This window comes from Pelobates fuscus, chromosome 13 (assembly GCF_036172605.1).
Source record: "Pelobates fuscus isolate aPelFus1 chromosome 13, aPelFus1.pri, whole genome shotgun sequence".
NCBI lineage: Eukaryota > Metazoa > Chordata > Amphibia > Anura > Pelobatidae > Pelobates > Pelobates fuscus.
Window position 1 is genome coordinate 87,986,269 of NC_086329.1, and position 18,941 is coordinate 88,005,209.

At 39.5% G+C, this 18,941-nt stretch overlaps 1 protein-coding gene across 2 annotated transcripts in view; it reads right to left on the minus strand.

Annotated features, from left to right (window-relative positions):
- CELF3 (CUGBP Elav-like family member 3) overlaps window positions 1–4,000 on the minus strand; it is a 70,495-nt gene extending 66,495 nt beyond the window's left edge. For both annotated transcript variants that reach the window (XM_063439774.1, XM_063439773.1), the window contains exon 1: window positions 3,455–4,000. In XM_063439774.1, the coding sequence (XP_063295844.1) occupies window positions 3,455–3,599 (145 nt within the window). In that variant the 5' untranslated portion in view covers window positions 3,600–4,000. The remainder of the gene's footprint in view (window positions 1–3,454) is intronic.
- Window positions 4,001–18,941: the final 14,941 nt, after the last annotated feature.

Sequence of the window (18,941 nt, forward strand, 5' to 3'; positions counted from 1 at the left end):
ACAGTCTATTAGCATAATGGATGAGCTGTCCCAAGGAGCTTACATTTAAGTTGCATAATTTGAAATGGTGTTCCAAGGAACATGTAAACTTGTTGTATTGCATTATGGGACCCATTTAATGGTGTGAGACCCTGCCTCCCAGAAACTTAAATACTAAAGTTATGTAATGGGAGACTTTGTCACAATGAGTGAAAAATCTAACAGAATAAAGCGAGACCTATTCGCATTGTAGAAGTCCCTGTCCCAAGCAACATGAGGTCTAGTAAAATTATGTACCGGTAATAGTCTTATTCAAAAAGCTTACAACCTAGCAGTTTAGTACACCGCCCTGTCGCAAGGAGCTTATAGAGTTATTGGTAAGGACAACAGGACAGGGTATACCATTATATTACCACACTAGTAATAGCCAATGTGCCCCAAAAGCCTGCAGTCAACCAGTTTAGTTTATCAGCAGGGGGATTCTAGACTTTTAATTACAGGTGGAGTTAATGTGTTAATGCACAGTTGATTTCTACATTATACAAGCAGTGTGATGGTGACAGAGTAAAGGGATAGCCTTCTGTTTATCCAGAGATTTAGGCCTATGATGTCCTTGTAAGCAGCACTGTTTGACAAGACTGGGTTGGCTTCGCCCCTCTGTTAACAGCACCTCCCTCTCTCAGTTCAGCTTAACCACTGTTGGTTCATTAAGTGTTCCTTGATCTTTTTGTCCTCCCCCATTCCCTGCCATCTGTCACAGCATCTTCTTCACATATCACACATCACCTCCCCCCACCTCTTTAAACATAAAGCATGTTCCACATTTCTTCAGCAAACATGGATGTGGCTTTGCAATAACATTTAATTCAAAGTATATTCTGTCATGTAGCCCTGAACCAAAGAATTACAGTCCCTTCACTACTCTCCATGATTCTTCATCTCTGAACTTGTCAATATTTCTGCCCAATCTCCATTTACTATCCCCAAGAATTTCTCTCTCTCTGGCTCCCCATTTCCCTTACTTCCAATTTCTGTGACTCCACATCTCATCAACATCTTCCCCAAATCTCAGCCTTTCAGGACACTTTATATTGATATGATATGTTAGCTCCATCCCCCTGGTTACAGCTACCTCAACTTATTTTATCTCTCATACAATGTTTCCACTATCTCTAATCTCCACCCTCTATCGCCCCAATTCTGCATCTCTTTTATGCCCATTGCCCTGATTCTTAATCTCCTCTTCACCCTGATTACTCCCCTGTCCATCACACTGACTCTACTTTCGCATTCTCCATCTCTCTATTTCCCTGACTCATCCCCCCTGATTTTTCATCACCCCACCTTATTATCTGTTCAAAACCATTCGCCATCTCTCTCTCATCCTTTCTAAAATACTATTGACTCTCCATCTCCCTGATGTTGTATTTTATAGACTAATTTCTGCTCCCCAGTTCTCCACACCCTTTCTGACTCTGTATGTAACTTATAATCCATAATCCACACTCTACTCTCTGTGTCTTCATCACTGTGAGTTCCCATCTCCATGACTCTGCATTACCCTGGTATGCTGACTGTCCATCCTTCTGTCACCCTGACTGTTTGTCTCCCTGACCTTCTTTCTATTTTACAGTCCAATTTGCAAAATAATTTCTGACACTCTCTCCCTGTAACTGTCTACTCATCACTCTTTTCTACTCTTTGTGATTTACTTACTTGCTTGTATTTTTCTGTCCCACTTAAAAATCATATCTACCCTTTCTTTTTTCTCACCTTGGGTTTTCTGACCACTATGACCCTTCTATCTGGTATTTCTTTTTGTCCCCACACCCTAACTATATTACAGCCTTCATCTCGGATACTCTAATAGCGCTTTAGTATTTCTTTCCTCTCAAATATAAAATAATTTCTCTTATACCCTTTCCACAGTCTCTTTTCTTCCTTCCCTCTTTTCCTGACTACAAACCATGCTCCCCTTGTCACAGTCACTACTTCCAATGTCCCATTTAGTCATCCTCTCCAAATCATCCCTACCTTCCTTAATATACTCCGTGATTATACAGCCCTTTTCCCATCTTTACTTTAATCCCATGTCTCCTATCCATTATTCACTTCTTAACAGTGCCCTCCCCTGTCTCCCTTTTCATAATTGTTCCCATGATTACATTTACTCCATCATTTAACCCTATGTTCCTCTTGACATTTCCATGTCAAACCTATTCCTAGTGCATTGCATGCATTCCCCATGCCACATCTTCACACCCTTTCGTCTCCTTCATGTCACACCTTTGCCTCATACCCATTATCAACCTTAGTTCAGTCCCATTCCATCTAATCATCAGTTTCCTGAACTCTCCCACAATTCTAGTTGCCTTCCTTCTCATTTTACCCCATCTCAATGTACACCTCATCTCTTCCTTTAGTTCTCACATTTTATCTTACCTATGCCCTTTCCTTTACAGCAGCACCCCACTTTTCCAATGTCATTCACTTATCAGTATCCCATTGGTTTCATATCCCCTTCGAAGTGTTATATGTCTCCTATATCACCCTATTTGAGCATCCCTTCTCACACAGGACCCTGTTCTTGGCAGTAGTTTGTCCCATTACTCCCATTCCCAGATTCCCTTAACCCTTTCACTGCATCTTTCCACTCCATAACCAATTCACAGCATCCACCATCCCTGTGACATTCCCAACATCAGCTTTCCCCAAGGCCCCTTTTACAAATTACAAACTCCTCGATGACCTTTTGACAGCATTCAGTCTCCCCAGGGCCCTTTTTCAGCATCCTCTCTACCCCATGACCCCCATAACGGCATCCAGACTCTCTCTCTCTAATGGCCATTTTGTCAGCTTTCTATCTTACAACCCCATGTACCCCTTTTTCAGCATTAATTCTTCCACCTACCTCATACACAGAACCCACTCTACCAGGACCTTTTATGTGCATCAGCTATTCCCCAATAAACCCCTACGTTGTGACCCTATTTTCAGCACCCATTCTCTCCTGTGCCCACTTTTTCTGCATCTTTTCTTCCTATAAACCCATTTCCAGCACACAGTATTCTAGTCCCTAGCCCCAGCATCCAGTCTCCCCCCCCCCCCTCTCCCCTGCCCCCCAATAAACCCCATTCGGAACAGCCATCAACCTAATGGAACCCTCTCATAAGATTTAATTTCCCCCAGAGCTAATTTTTAACATCCAGTTTTCCTCTGACCTTTTTCACGTGATTAATTTCCCCCCATAGACTTTCATAGCATCCATTCTCCCCTAGGGCACCTTTCTTTCCACTCTCCCCATGACACCCTTCACATCATTCATTATTCCCAGGGCCCCCATTCTGAGAATCCATTGTCCCCTGTGACCCTTTCTCAGCATCTTTTCTTTCCCATAATACCTTCTCCCATCACCCTATTTGCAACATAATTCACCCTCTTTTACCCCCCTCCCCATCCCCACCCCTGCTTTTACCTTTGTGCATCCCTGTAAATTTATCCTTGATGACTGTAAGTTCATAGATTTTTCCAAACTGCTCGAAGATTGGCTTGAGGTCCTTCTCCTCCAGGTTCCTGGGAATTTGCCCAATAAAAAGTTTGATAGCATCTGGTTCCTTCATTGGGGCGAGGTGGGTATAGGGGAGAGGGACACAGAAGGCACTTGAGCCCAAATAAGCAGACTCCCACTGCCCAGCTGTAGATGTCCCTGGTACCCAGAGTCTAAAGGTGCCACCCAGTTCAGCCTGTCCTGATGGGTAGGGGGTATTCCTATCCCCCTGGTACCAGGTAGGTGCCACTCTCCACGCTGGGTATTTGATAAGTGCCAGGCCAGCCAGTGAAGGGTCCCCTGCTCTACCTTTAGGAATGATGCCGCTTGCAGGGTAGTTAATTAGTATATTGATCCCACAGACTGTGGATGGAGAGTTAAATTCTTCTCACTGTCTTGTGTTTTTTTGGGGGGGAGTTATTGATCCAGACCTCTTCCCCCCTCCTCTGAACACAGCTGCTTCTCCCTTTAGTGGATCTTGAGGTCTGATACAAAATCTTTTCTTTCTCAACAACTGCCCCCTCCCTCCCCTGCCCAAAACCCGCCCCAGCCTGACAGGAATGATGTCAGAGTGAGAGACCGGGGAGAAAGCTACATTTGTGTGCAGAAACGTAGAATAAACCTGGCAATCGAGGATGTAATCTGTAGGCTTAGACAAACTCGGGGCGACTATTATATTCTGGACTGCCAATCTCATTACTCACAAATCCACTCATTATTAGTATTGCCTATAGAAAGTAAAGGCTTATGCTATTAATTAACTCTTTAACAGATGGTAGCTTTACTTCATCTTACAGCCTTGCTATGTTGAAGGGGGACCCTGGCAACCTGGAAATTAGGGTAAACCACCCCTCCACGTTACTGCTCACAACTCTCCCTATTCCCCAAGTATTGCACAGCTTGCAGGGCTGCTGTAAAGATGTTGGGAGCCCATAAAGCTAGAGCTCTGACATTATAAAATGGGCTTCCAGTCTAATTTCTGCTAAAATGCTGATATAAATCCCATTTAAAAGTGCATGCATGCCAAATCTACTGAGCACATGAGGGAGTGGGTTAGTCCCTGGATGATAAGATTGCACACACCTGCTAGGGGAGAAAGGGGAACGACCCTTGGCAGGTGCTGCGAAGATAATTTTTCTTGTTGGTAAAATCGGATGCTTTTTAGATGTTCCCTGGCTTGGCCATTGTTCTGTTGCTCTCCTTGGTGCTGAAACTCACAGACTGGGGGAGGGGAGGGACAAGGTGTGTGTGTGGGTAGGGGGGGGTGGTAGGCTGTGCACAAAGGAGGCACAGAGGGGGGAATTTCACCAGTTCCCAATTACATTCTATCCGTGCTGGGAGTAGCAGGCGGAGAGTGGGACGGCAAAATCTGTATATTCGGAATGCAGATTTCAATGCCTCCTGGTACACTGAGCACTGTCCATGGTACTACTATAGCTGTTCGCAGTCAGAATGTAAGGAAACTGCTGGAGGCTCGGTGCCAAGAGAGTCCTCAGTTGCCGGATATGCTTATTCAAAAATTACAACCAATTAGATTGTATGCTCCCTTGGGCAAGGTCTCCTGTTATGACACTAAATTGCAAGTTCCCTAATCAAGGGTCTGCTGCTATATCACTCGAGCAGGGCTATGCAACCCTTGCCACTCCAGATGTTGTGGACTAAATGCCCCTCCTGGTTTCCATTATGGCTGTGAGAGGATTATGGGAGTTGTAGTCCACAACATCTGGAGTGCCAAAGGTACCCCTGCACTCGATTGTCCGCTCTTTAGGACAGTGTCCCTCTTATTATACAGCAAAGTAGTACATAAGTTAGGACAGGGATTTCCATTGTAACACTCATTATACGCTATTTGTATTATTCCAGTAGATTGTAAGCTCCTTGGGACAGGGTCTCCCAATATACCACTACATTGTAAGTACCTTGAAACAGGGCCTGCCTTTATACCTCAGATTGTAAGCTCTTTGAGATGGGGTCTCCCATGATATCACTGCATCATAGGCTTTGTGGAAGAATGACTCATATTATTCTGTGAGACAGTTTGCTTCTCGAGTCTGATTTCTTTTAGATTGTTAGCTCCTCTTGGTAAAAAAGTTTGTCATTATAAAGATTGATTACAAGCTCCTTGAGACAGTATCTCTGACTCCCATTCTATTTTAAGCATGTCAGGATGAGACTATTATTAACCTGGCAGCTAGGTTTAACCTCTGTTTTCTGGCTAGCTGCTCTGCTTTCCCACTGTGCCGTGGCATCACTGGTCAGCTTACCCCATTAACGAGGTAGTGCTAGCAGCTCGGCATCACCTGTATTTTATGGATATGAACAGTAACAATACACATAACACATGGCTGGCTAATTATTGGGATTGCTAGCCACTAGATTTTTGCACACTTAGGTTGGTTAGTAGGCAAACTGAATAATACCTGTGCACCATAAGCTTAATCTCTGGAAATCAGGGTTCTGCGTTCTCATCAAGGTTTTTAAAAAATCACATAGGTCAAGGTGAATTTATACAACAGAATGCCCACTTTAGATGACCTGTGTGCTAAGAGTTTTTTAACTCAATCATAGATACCATGCTATGAAGAAATGCACAAGGTAACTGGACCCATAGTCAAACAAGTCCAGGGTGTAAGCTCTTTAGTATACAGTGTTCCATCACACTGCTAGCTTATTTATGTATCTACGTTAACATTCCATTGACTCTGTGTAGTGACAGCATATAGTCCCTGATTTTAATCAGGAGAAGCTGATATTGCAGGGCTGGGATGTTTTGATATTTCTTGAGGCCTGGAGATACATGATTATAGGGGGTGGGGAATTTTGTTAAGTGGGGGATGGAAGGGTTCTTGTTTCTCCAGATGTATCCTTCTCTGTGCTCTGTCCCCAGGCATGCCAAATGACATTGACAAACTCTCATAAACATGACATTTGAAAGATGGTCCCCAGACCTTTGGATGTTTGTGTGCATCAAAATGAAAGATTAGGAAGCCATAATCTGACAAATAGCAGGAGATAGGAATAGTGATGGTTCCAGTCTATAGTCTAAAGATATGTACTGATAGATTGTCAACGTTAGTAGGCTAGAAAGTGTAGGGCACAATTAATTATCTCTATCCCTTTCTCAGCCATATTCCAGTTTATACACATTCATAAACACTGCTGTGTATGTGTGCTTTTGTGTACATACCTCTCATGGTTTATAACAGCTCTGTGTATACATTCTAAGTCACTATAAATATAAAGCTTCACCTGGTGTATACTTTCTGGCCAGGTATGAACACTGCAAACATTTATATAGCCTCCACATGTGTCCCCTTATCCTGCATGTACACCCTAATCGTATGTATATATATATATATATATATATATATATATATATATATATATATATATATATATATATATAAACTGACCTTATATTGGCCTTTACATTGTATAAACGCTGGCTGTACACTCGGCCTGTATATATACACAGGCCCGTTATACCATGCATATACACCCTGATACTGCATACAAAATCCTCTGCATTTATATTCACGATATTCCATTATACACTTTCTACCTATATACAGCCTCGCCCCATCTAGAAATCCTGACCCCGTAATAGCACACTGACTCTGTATACGGACTATGTTTATACATCCATAGCATGCATAAAACACTCTCACTATGTATACACACCATTACCCTTTGCATATACACATTGAGCTTGACTCTGTGCAATTACTAACTAACTTTGTAGTTGTTGTTATTACTTACCAACTGTATTTTTTTTGTCTTTGCCTACTTTTCTAGCCATGCAGAAAAATACCTTATTAAAACTTGTAAAAAAAAAAAAAAAACAACAAATAATTTGCCGTTATCGTTGGTCTTCAGGATAGTCTGATGCATAGGTAAAGCAGTATTGACTTACACTGCTATATTTTCTCATATCACCACTCGCTATAAACTGATCCATATAACACTGCCTTAAATGTCTGTCTCTCTGCCTTGATGTTCGTTATGTATCTACCATGTCTGTTGGTCTGTCAATTCTGTTTATGCCTTTCTGCCTGTCATGTGTCTGTCTTTCATATCTATGTGTTTTCTCTCAGGCAACTAACAGATGCCCCTCACATTCCCCCTCCCCCTCCATCCCTTCTATGAAATAATTGGCATTGCATTTCCCAGTCCTGTTTCCGGAATCTGGAATCTCTCCATATCTGTTAATGGGCTGTACATAGTCTGGGGCTCAGAGCTTACTCTTTCTCTTAATCGTGTCCCTTTATTGATTTTCATGGTTTATTTTAATCCTCTTTCTACTTCTTTGCCCTGTCCCTGGCCTCATTCCCCTTACTCTGTGCTCCATTAGAAGAGAAAGTGGGGTTGTTAAGTTTATTGTGTTTGCCATGAAATATACTCAGAAAAGAAATGTGAGAGCAGGTTTCCTTGCTTTGGCTTTCAAATGGATTGGCAAAAAAGTAAGATGTCTTATCAATAGGCTTACCATATCCACCATGTTTTCAGGGACACATATCCTGTATGCTTATTGATGGGCAGCACATGAAAAGGGTTTCCCTGTAGTATTTACAATTTAGAAAAAGGTGTGTAAGATTAAGTAATTAGGCAATTAAGAATCCTGCAAAATATGCATTATAAATTTTTCAGGGCAACCCTTTTCATAAATATGACAAAATAATATGTGTCCCTGAAAGCATGGTGGATACGGTAACCCTACTTACCAACGCTACATCATATTCTGGATGTGTTTATACTTAGTATATGTGTGAACCCCCATACATCTAACAAGTGATACAATACAATCTGGAACTCAAACAGTTACTAACTCTGTTGCCTTGCCAACAAGCAAATGTGAATGGCTTACAATACAAAGCAAAGTGATAGGCGTGATTTCCTCTGCCCACTCATGGGTGTGATCTCTGACAGTCTGCTCAACATGTAATAAATATTATTTCTGATATCCACCTTACTCAGAGACTAAATACTATATCTTTTTATCTGCATCTACCTACTAGGCTCTTATTCGTCATCTCATTTCTAGGTTCTGTATCTGTAGCCTTACAAATTTGACAAACGCCTCAGTCTCAAAGGAGGGATCTACTTCATCAAATGGAAATTTGCATCCCCAATTCACCCTAAATTCGGGCTCGGATATTTTCTTAGTCCTGTAATGAGAAAGGAAATCACAAATGACAAAGGCTCCACACGTAGAAGATGGGGCTCCCTCACAAACACCAAAGAGAAATTGGACAATACAGCAAAAGAAGAGGAAGGTTGTGCCAATACAATTGCAATAAAATATATTCTCAATGGGTACAGAGGAATAAAAAAACAATAATAAAAAAAGAATATAAACTACCAATAAAATGTCCAAACAAATGTTCAAACTTGCAAGGAGAACAGTGAACTCTAGTAGGGAAGTCTATTCTCTATGAAGGTGCCAGATCATGAAATCTGTATCATTATACAAAACAAAGCAAAGGAAAACCCAATAGTGCAGTATATCACAACAATATATGGCAATGATTATATGTAGATCTTAGGTAGTCCCACTCATGTTTTCTAGAGCTAAAACCAGCACAGAGCTAAAAACAGAGTTATAATCCCCACTTATAGTATGTGTGCGATAGTGTAATCAGGAGATTCCACAGCAGTATGGGACCATAAAACCCAGGAAAAGAATGACAACAATACTGCTCTCTGTATGAACTGAATCAAAAGTAATGAATTTAAAAAATACTACTGACATTTCATTGAGCAGGCAAATCGCTTGAGCAGGCATTGGTGGTATAATCCCCACCTAGGATTTTTTAGTGAGGTCCTCTCTGGAATGATGAAATGATGACTGTGGAGGGTGACAAACTGGACTACGCTCGCAGGTACATGGGACGAACATAGTATCCTTCTGTCAGATGATAGATTGGTACTGCAGAGAGAATCTGAAATTTCTTGCACAGATAATTTGCATCTGTTAATGAAAAAACTCATATCTTACCCAATCTCCACAAGGTTGGTAAATACCCTGTGACCTTCACAGTATTTGTACTATAAATGTACTATACAAACAAACAATTATTGATTGTCCACTGGAGTGGTAATGCTATGAAGTTAAAATGTCTTGCCTCTCATCTTATTCAATTATTAACCTTGTATTTGACACTAGCTTAACGTTAAGGTGTGTGTGTCACAACATGTAGTGACATATTGAAGACCTCTCACAAAGGATGTCTGCTGAGACAACACAAGTGGCTTTCTACTTCATGCAATAAAACAAAGTTAAAAAATATGCAATAATATCAGAATCACAAGTTAGATTATAGAGGGGTAAGAAATTTAGCCTTACCTTAAAGGAGTAGTACAAGCACAAGCAGTGTGCTGCAGTATTTGTTGTGCAAACATCCTCCTTGTTCTGTCCCAGTCAAACTTTTTCCAGTTTTGCCTCCTTCTCCACTTTCATATTAGTAACATTAGTCTTTGGATAGAATTCATTGGTTGAGAGGGTCAGCTGATCCTCTTAGCCAAATAGTTCTGTCTTTATAGGGATTAAATTGATCTAATGTGAACAGTAACTTCCAAAAATGAATAAGGGAACTGAAAATTTTATTTTCACCAAACAAATATTTAATGTAAAAATGTAAACAAAACAAACAATACATAACATCAGGCACTAAGCAAACTGTCTTGAAGTGATCTACTCCACCCTGACTTCTACAGAGTAGTCTCAGCTGGAACGCACTGGGTGGTCCTTCTCTGGTCATGATAAAATGTAATCAGGTCAACCACTGCAGGGACTCATGCCCTGACATCTGTATGGTTTAAAACATCTTTTAATAGCACAGAGAGACCTATTTAATGATGGCAACATAGAAATTGTGAAGAACTCACCAGTTCTAATACTTTGATAATCAGAAAAAGGAAATGTAATAATATCTAGATTTTGGTAGATATTCCGTTATTATCAGGCTCAACAAATGTTACTTTTTAGGAATGCTACATTGAACCTTTAACAACACATCCCCCTGGCAGCAGTGCCTTTACCCCCCAGCAGTATGTAGGGTGCCTTCTGAAACCAACCAACGAAGGCAGTGCGTTAGGTTTATTTATGGCACCCTGGAGTGATTGCCTAAGACCATGATGTCAGGAGAAATGCAACTTGATAAAATATTAGAAAATAATCTGTTAATGGTTTATTTTGCTTACGTATGTTAAAAAGTTCAGATTTGCAGGTTAGTGTTGCCTCTGTACTCTGGCTTCTTTAAAATAAAAATATATAACATTATATTGCAAGTTGAGCAGATTGAGCCTGACACCGCGATTCATTTAAGACACCGACCAAATAACAACAGATGTCTTTCAACACCCGCCACTGATTGAACTATAACGATATTTCACTCTGATGTTTCGTTATTCTATACCTTCTCAGCTATTATTTATCACCCTTTGTCTTATAGAAAACTCAATAAACAGCTAATAAATAAACATACAGCTCGTGGAGACATGAAACACATATACAATAAAATACATATTGCAGACAATTTGCTCTTGTGTCATAGAAAAATACATGAATTTGCCCTAAATCTTTTTATGAGGAATATTAGCAATATCATACAGCATAGGTGCCTAAGGCAGAAAATGGAATCTACAAAAAATAAATAAATAAAGAATGATACATTGACCTACAACAAATGGAAGATAAAGTAAAGAGATGCCATAAATCTGCTCCTCTGAAACATCTAATAGTTGCCGTTTTTCTGCTTTTTGTATGGTGCATCCATAGAATTTATAAGTTGTCATTAAATTGCTGTTTCTTTTCTTTGGAACATGTCACATGCTATGGAAAAAGGAATCCCCCAAGCTCATTATTACGAGACAAAAATTCACACCTGGAATCCCGAGGGTAAACCTCTAACCCCTCCTTTCACAATAGACTCCCCATGGAGGATAGGCTTAATCGCCACCATTTTATTCCCAGAAGGTCAAAGGTTGCAGTGTGTGTGACTGGGAGGGGGTGTAGTTGGACGAACAAGGGCCTTCACTCCACTAAACGTATGTGATTATTAAGGACTGGCTTTGATTTTATCAAACGTATGTCAGTTTATTATTGTCCCATAGGTTACTATATAATTTCTGCTAACATTTTTCAAAAATGTGTTATTTATTTGCCAAATGCAGAATCAATCACTGAGATTATATTGCTATTGCTGGCTGGATTTTAAAGTTTGGATATGATACAATACAAACTGAAAATGTGGGCCTTAAGCGCTGATTTGTAAATATTTTCCTACTAAATGCTAGTAATTGCTTGCTCCTTTAGTCTGAATACTGCAAATTTGTATCAGCTAACGCTCTTAGCCAATGAGCTCGTCCTGGAGATCTAACGTAAGCTTCTAACAGGAGTTTCTTCCACCTGCACACTCCAGGTAAGAAGTCAAACTGCTGTAAAATGGCTTGACTAATTACAAAGGGGGTATGGGTTCACCAATCTACTCATGAAAAGATAACCACTACAGTGCGTTGTTCCTTTAATATCCCAAGGGTTTTGCATGAGTTATGCTGATCTTCTAGTTTAATGCTGTAATGTGCAGTTTGGACAGATTTCCCTTTAACTATCTTATTCTGAAGTGAACAAAGGCATGCTTGTGAGAAATTTCAAACATTTTATACATATAGGTTCATAAGAATAGACTACAAACTGGAGATTTTCCACTCAATGGGGTATCTCTGAAATTATCACACATTGGCAAATTCATCTCTACCTGCTTTCAATCACATTTTCTAGTTGTGAAAAATGTAGAACATCAACTGGCATAAATAATTGGCTGGCACTTACCTCCCGGGGTACATCGCTGGGTAGATATGGAGACGGACTTTATGAATCCAGACTAACCTGCATTGCTTATGTGGCTAAACAAGGTTTCAAGGCCTGTTTTTACAAACAACCTGTCCAGCAATTTTAAACTTGCTATATATTTGGGATAAACTTGAGCTGAAGCAGGGCTTGACTAACCTCACCTCCCCCATGACACCAGTTTTTCGGAACAGACAATTTGGCCCGGGAATGGGGGAACATAATTTTCAAAACTTGAAACAGGGAGGAATTTATAAATATGATGATCTTTGAAAAGGAGGAGAGGTAGTTCCTTTTGCTAACTTAAGTGCCAGACTAGATTTGAAGCCGGGAGACTTCTTTCGATACCTTCAGATTAGAGATTTTGCCTAGTCTACTGAAGTCCAGAACGATGTCCAGCTCCCTTATACTGCTTTTGATAAAATATGCAAAATAGGAATTACAATGAGAGGTCTTATTTCTGATTTATATCATTTTTTAAGTGAGGAACCTACAGTATGGGGTCCATTAACCATATATCACATTGGGAAGCATATTTGAGAGAGGCCCTGGAGCCTAATGAGTGGATAGGTATCTAGGAAACTGCATCAAAATATCTATATGTGCTCTCTCAAGAACAGATGTTTAAAATCCTGTTTAGATGGCATGCCACCCCTGACTTATTGAACAGAATTGGTAAGAACCCAACTGATCTGTGTTGGTGGGGGTGTGGACGGAAAGGGACTTATCTCCATATGTGGTGGGAGTGCCCAAAAATTAAGATTTTTTTGGAGAGAAATATAAAATCTGGTGTCAACTATATTACTGGAAAATATTGAGCTAACTCCTTGGATCTTTGTATTCTCTAAATCTATAACAGGCTAACCTAGATACTCGCAGAAATTAGTATACCTTATCACACTGGCAGCACGAAGATGCATGTAGAGGTTTTTTTTTTAAAAGTTGAGAACATTTTTATTATGGATGATTTAACATCAAGAGTTAGACATTCCTCTTCTTCTTTCATCAAAGTCTGGGATCCCCTATATCTTCTATGTAAAAAAGGGGATATGAATGAATGGTATATACATATATGCATGTATAAGCCACGGTAGAGAATGTTTTTTTGTTATTTTAGGGGTGTTTTTTGTTTTATTTAAAATATAAATGTAGAGGATTGTTGATATGTATTGATTGTATATTGTGCGTATTCCTCAATATTAAATACAGAATTATAAAAAAAAAGAAAAATGTAGAACAGCATAATAGTTTGTAAAATAAGGCCAGAAAAAGACCAGAATCAAACTAACATCTGACAGCCTATGAAGAAAATACATTCTAAAACCCGTTGTTTAAATACATATTTAACTTATTATTATTATATATTTTTTACTTAAGGTTCTATATAAGATTAAACAAATGGGAAAGACAGAAAAACATATTAAAAGCACAATCTTTTACTCACTAAATACTGAATTGTTGTGCATTGCAAACCATCTTGCAAAATGTTGGTAAAAAATAGCAGATTTGGAAAATTTCCCCAAGTTAGCTATAATTACAGCTTGGCTATTTTAACCTTAGTTTTGCAATTTGGTTTTTAATCTACACAATTATCTCTTTAGTGAATAAAGCCCAATAAAGAACAAATACAATAAAAGCAAACATAGGTAATATGAATCAAACCTAAAGATGTTAACTAATGCATGAGAATATAAATTTGATGGAGAGCTGTGTAAATAGAAGAGATATAACCAAAACCCAACCTGATAAGGTTAGTCGTATTTTCTCCTCCGTATAAAGATCCATGAATAGGCTTCATATGTATTAACAAAAAGGGTGACATTTAATTGTGACTCCCCGATACTAAGCCCTATATACAGCCAACTCCAGGATAAGATTTTAGGGAATTAAAATGCAATAATACGCTTTTATAAATAACAGATAATTCAAGATCTTTGACTAAATACTTGACTTTTGTGGATCTCCCTCTAATTTCAGAATAAATGCTTACAATTTTACACTAGACATATTCTCCCATCCTCCAAACTGTCTAGACCCTTGGCAGTGCAGTTTGACAAAAACACAACACGTACACTTGAATCTGACTGTAAGGCCTTTCAGCCCAAATATACCATCATCTGTTTAAACCTACACAGGAGGTTTTGCTAATGTCTGTGTGTGACACCCAGTGAGATTATGTGGTGTAATTTCTCTCAGAAAGAGGATAGAGAGTCACACTTTGGAGAATGGCTTATTTACTGTCAATACAATATTTGTTGCCAAGTGAGACGGAGCTTGGTGCAACCCAGCCTGCTGCTGAAACCCATAGTGTGTTCTATCTTATCAGTTAAAACCTTAACTGACACATTTATTTTTAATAGTGCCATACTGTAGCAAAGAGACATGGATCTAGAGCAGACCAAGTGGGCTGGATTATATATAATTTATTTTCTTACATGAGTGTGCATGATAATTGTAGTGTATTCGTGTTATATAGCTGCATCTTAAAAGATATACTTTTATTTGTGGTTGGAATCATAAAAGTCGTATGTAGATAATGGTGGTGCAAGTCCGTTGTGGTGTGCCAGAATCGAGGTACGGTAGGCCTGTAAATAAAAGAGGGCCCACCAAGCAAAAGAGTAGATAAAATATAAAATTGGGTAAAATAAATTAAATAAGGGGGAGAGGTGGGTGGGATGACCTGAGATGGAATATCCCAGGTTAGAATAGGGGGGATAGGGTTGATGTAGACCCACAAATACAGGCCTGTGGCCATAAAACAAAAAAAAATCTTGATCGAACGTACCCATATTTTTTTCCTTTAATAGATTTGCAGTACTTAAGCCTGTTTATGTGTTAGTCTCCTATTTCTGTATTATTGTTAAAAGGACCATCTACGAATCAACATGTATGGTGTCGCAAATCACTGCAAAACTTTCATTCTCATAGTTGAGAGTAGGCACATGGTACTTCAAATATGTGTAACTCTTTGTTATTTTTTTTTGCTTGGTTTGTTTTTCATTTTCTCAGTGATTTATCTATACCAGGACTGTGATAAAAATTAACAAGGTTCTTCCTTTCCTACCTCCCTTCCTTATTTCCTTCTTTTTTGCTTTATTTATTTATCTTTTCTTCCTTCTTCCTTCCTTTCTTTCTGTTCCATTTTTCTGACAAAAGTTTGTGCGATCGGTGTTATCATGCACACCAAATGTCTCTATGAGGAGCACTGGATTGACGGAGCACTGCAAAGTGCTGAGAAGCAATGGATTGCACCGACAAAATCAGCATTGATTATCTTAGTATAGGTGAAGCAGATTGGTGAAAGTAGACTGCTCCAGTGCTGGATTAAAGTTGAGTTTAATTTCTTATTACACTTTTTTTTCCTTCTTTTTTTTTAAAAGAGTGTGAGGGCAATAATCTAGGAAGGGAAACAAACAAGCATAGCTTGATGTGTTCTGTGAGAACTCTACATGCTTATCACTAGACTGTGAGCGATGTGCGTGCTTGTCAGTAGGAGGGATTGTGCATGTGCTGTGCTTGTTTGTCACTGCAATGGGTTCTGTGAGTGCAGTGTGTGTTTGTCACTAGGATGGGTTTGTGAGAGCTGTGTGCGTTTTTGTCACTAGGATGGGTTCTGTGCATACTTGTCACTAGGATGGGTTTTGTGAATGATGTGCGTTCTTGTCCATAAGATGGGTTCTGTGAATGATGTGTGTGCTTGTCACTAGGATGGGTTCTGTAAAAGGAGTGTGTTAGAGGGACTGTGGGTGTGCTGTGCGTGTACTTCACTGCAATGGGTTCTGTGAGTGCAGTGCGTGTTTGTCACTATGGTGGGTTCTGTGAGAGCTGCGCATGCTTGTCCTTAGGATGGGTTCTGAGAGTGCAGTTCGTGCTTGTCATTAGGAGGGATTGTGTGTGTGCTGTGCTTGTTTGTCACTGCAATGGGTTCTGTGAGTGCAGTGTGTGTTTGTCACTAGGATGGGTTCTGAGAGTGCTGTGTGTGTGTGTCACCAGAGTGGGTTTTGTGAGTACTGTACTTGCTCAACACTAGGAGGGATTGTGTGTGTGCTACTCATGCATGTTACCGAAAGTGTTTCTGTGAGTACTGTGTGTCCTACGTGGTTAGAGAGAAGTTAAATAGACAGGAGAGAGACAGAGGTGCAGGCAAGTTAGAGAATTTAAGACTTGACAAATAAGTTCAGAGACTGAAGAAGAGGACAATCCACAGAAGTGAAGCTCTAAAAAAATTGGAATACATTTGAGAGATTGCTAAATGTTTTTTCTTTGTTTGTATGTTGTCATGCTTATATATGGACTGAACACATTTTGGTTATGGCTTACAAAGAGTGGTTGTCCAGGAATTACATGCTATAACACACCAGAGAAGGTGGCCTGAAACGAACACAAGGCAGATAGAGAAAATTGGGAAATGATTGTATCCTCCCTTACATATTATCCTGCTATAAATTTGCAGATGAACCCTGGACTATGGTGTGTGAATCTGCTTCTAACTTCAGGTAACTCCCACAAGATCCTAAGCTGCCCAAAGCCCCACATCCTTCTCTGCCCCTTTCACTAATTGGAGGGTATTTGCATGGTCAGGCCACTTCAGAATGGAAAGGGTCTTATATTAATTACACACATGGTGAGGGTCTGATATTCCCCAAGGTTCACCATCTGCTGGGTGCAGAATGGAGGGCTTCCTAACTCTTCTCTCCATTCATCCACTACTCTAATCTCTCAATGAAGCACCAGGCTTGCTATCTATCTGGCACCCCTCCCCCTTTTATGCTTGGCAGAGGGGTCTGTTATACAATGACAATGTGGGGAAGAGACATCTGCAGCCCTGTATCAACACTTTATACCACATTAAATCTGATCACTTCTTATGCCTCATATATTTATACAAAGATGGAAAACATATATTTTGTTAAGAAGCCGAACCAACATATTTGGGGATCTTTTTGATTGTCTGCTCAGCCAGAGAAGAGGTAAATCAATCGACACAGTTCTATGTAAAAGAAAAACATACAGTAGTTTTGGAAGCTTTACCTCTATGGCACCTCACATTTGCGAAACGCTGATTTAAAAATAAAATAAAAAAATTCCCAGTGTCGAAAAAGGACATCCTCTCCAGATGAGGAGAAAAAAAGCTTGGGGGTCATGGCTGCTCCATTTCCCTACAGAAAAAAAGGATGGCAAGCTAGTGCAGGCATGATAGACAAAGCTGGAACTCTGCTATGTGGGTTGTCCAAAAAATATCTGCTAGATTCACTTCCCAGTAATACTAATTCCAGTCTTGATGCTTTCAACAGAAATATCCACGAGACATCTAGTCTTTTGTTTAAATGTGTACTAGTTATTAATTTATAGAGGCCTACCACAATAGGCTTTTACTATCTCCTGTGCTTATGTACATCTTATTTCATATACACCATTTTAATATATTTGGGATGCTCGAAACCAATAGCACCTGATATTGTGCAATGTAGTCTTTCAAAAATTTTCACGATTTTTAGACGGTGGTAAACCTGACGTGATTTTTTTTTTGTGTGTTAGATTTTTTTTTAAAAGAAAACTGTTTTTAAAAATATGAAATGACTTGTGTAAATTATTATTTTTTACCTTTAAAAACATTTGTGTAACAGTTTACTGTAATTGGGATTACAGTACCAAAAAAACAAACAACAGTTTTTCTACTGCCTGTGAAAAGGCTTTACTAGTTTTGACTCATTATTATTATTATTATTTTTTATTTATATAGCGCCAGCAAATTCCGTAGCGCTGTACAACAAATAAACAACTTGTAGAATGCAAATATATTCTATTTAATGCAGACACTTTTTTAGAACAAATAAACCATACTGAATGCCACTGGAAATCTGGACCGGAATGCTTCAAATATGGGCCAGGATTTAAAAAAAAAATCCAAACTATTTGCAAGTTTGCTCTGTGCAGAATGAGGCCTCAAAGTAGGAAGAGCCTTTATAAAGGCTTTTCCACAGTCTGAATTCTCATTAGAGATCAACACATTCTGTCAGATCAGCAGAATTTGGACCAGAACTGGCATTAGTAAATATGAGAATGGTCAATCAATGTGGCCCATTTAACCACAGTCGGATTTCGGCCATGTTCTCACAGTTGAAAATATCCCCACACTGTGCAATATCAGTCAGATGAAATTAGAAACAATGAAAATTTAAAGTGTTAGTCTATATAAAGTATTTTCCTGTTTTAATGCCTCATTCTGCGCAGAGACCTTACGGCACTAAGATGGATTTATTTTCTTGCAAAGAGTTGTTCTTTTATGCTAAATAGGGTTCTGGAATGAGGCACCTGTGACAGGGAGGGGTACAAAACCAAGGAGTTGGCCTGGACTCCCAAATATATAAACGAAACCAAGAGGGCTGCACTCATCTGAACATGCTTACATTATAGGGTGCTATTTAGCCTTGACTTGCAGAGAGTCCCAGTAAGGAAGTATTTCCCAAGTAAGTGGATTAATCTCATAAGAGCAAGCATTAGGCTGTTAGAGTAGGTCCTGCCAAGAATGGGGTTCATTGACGTTGTGGCAGGCTTATGCAATAT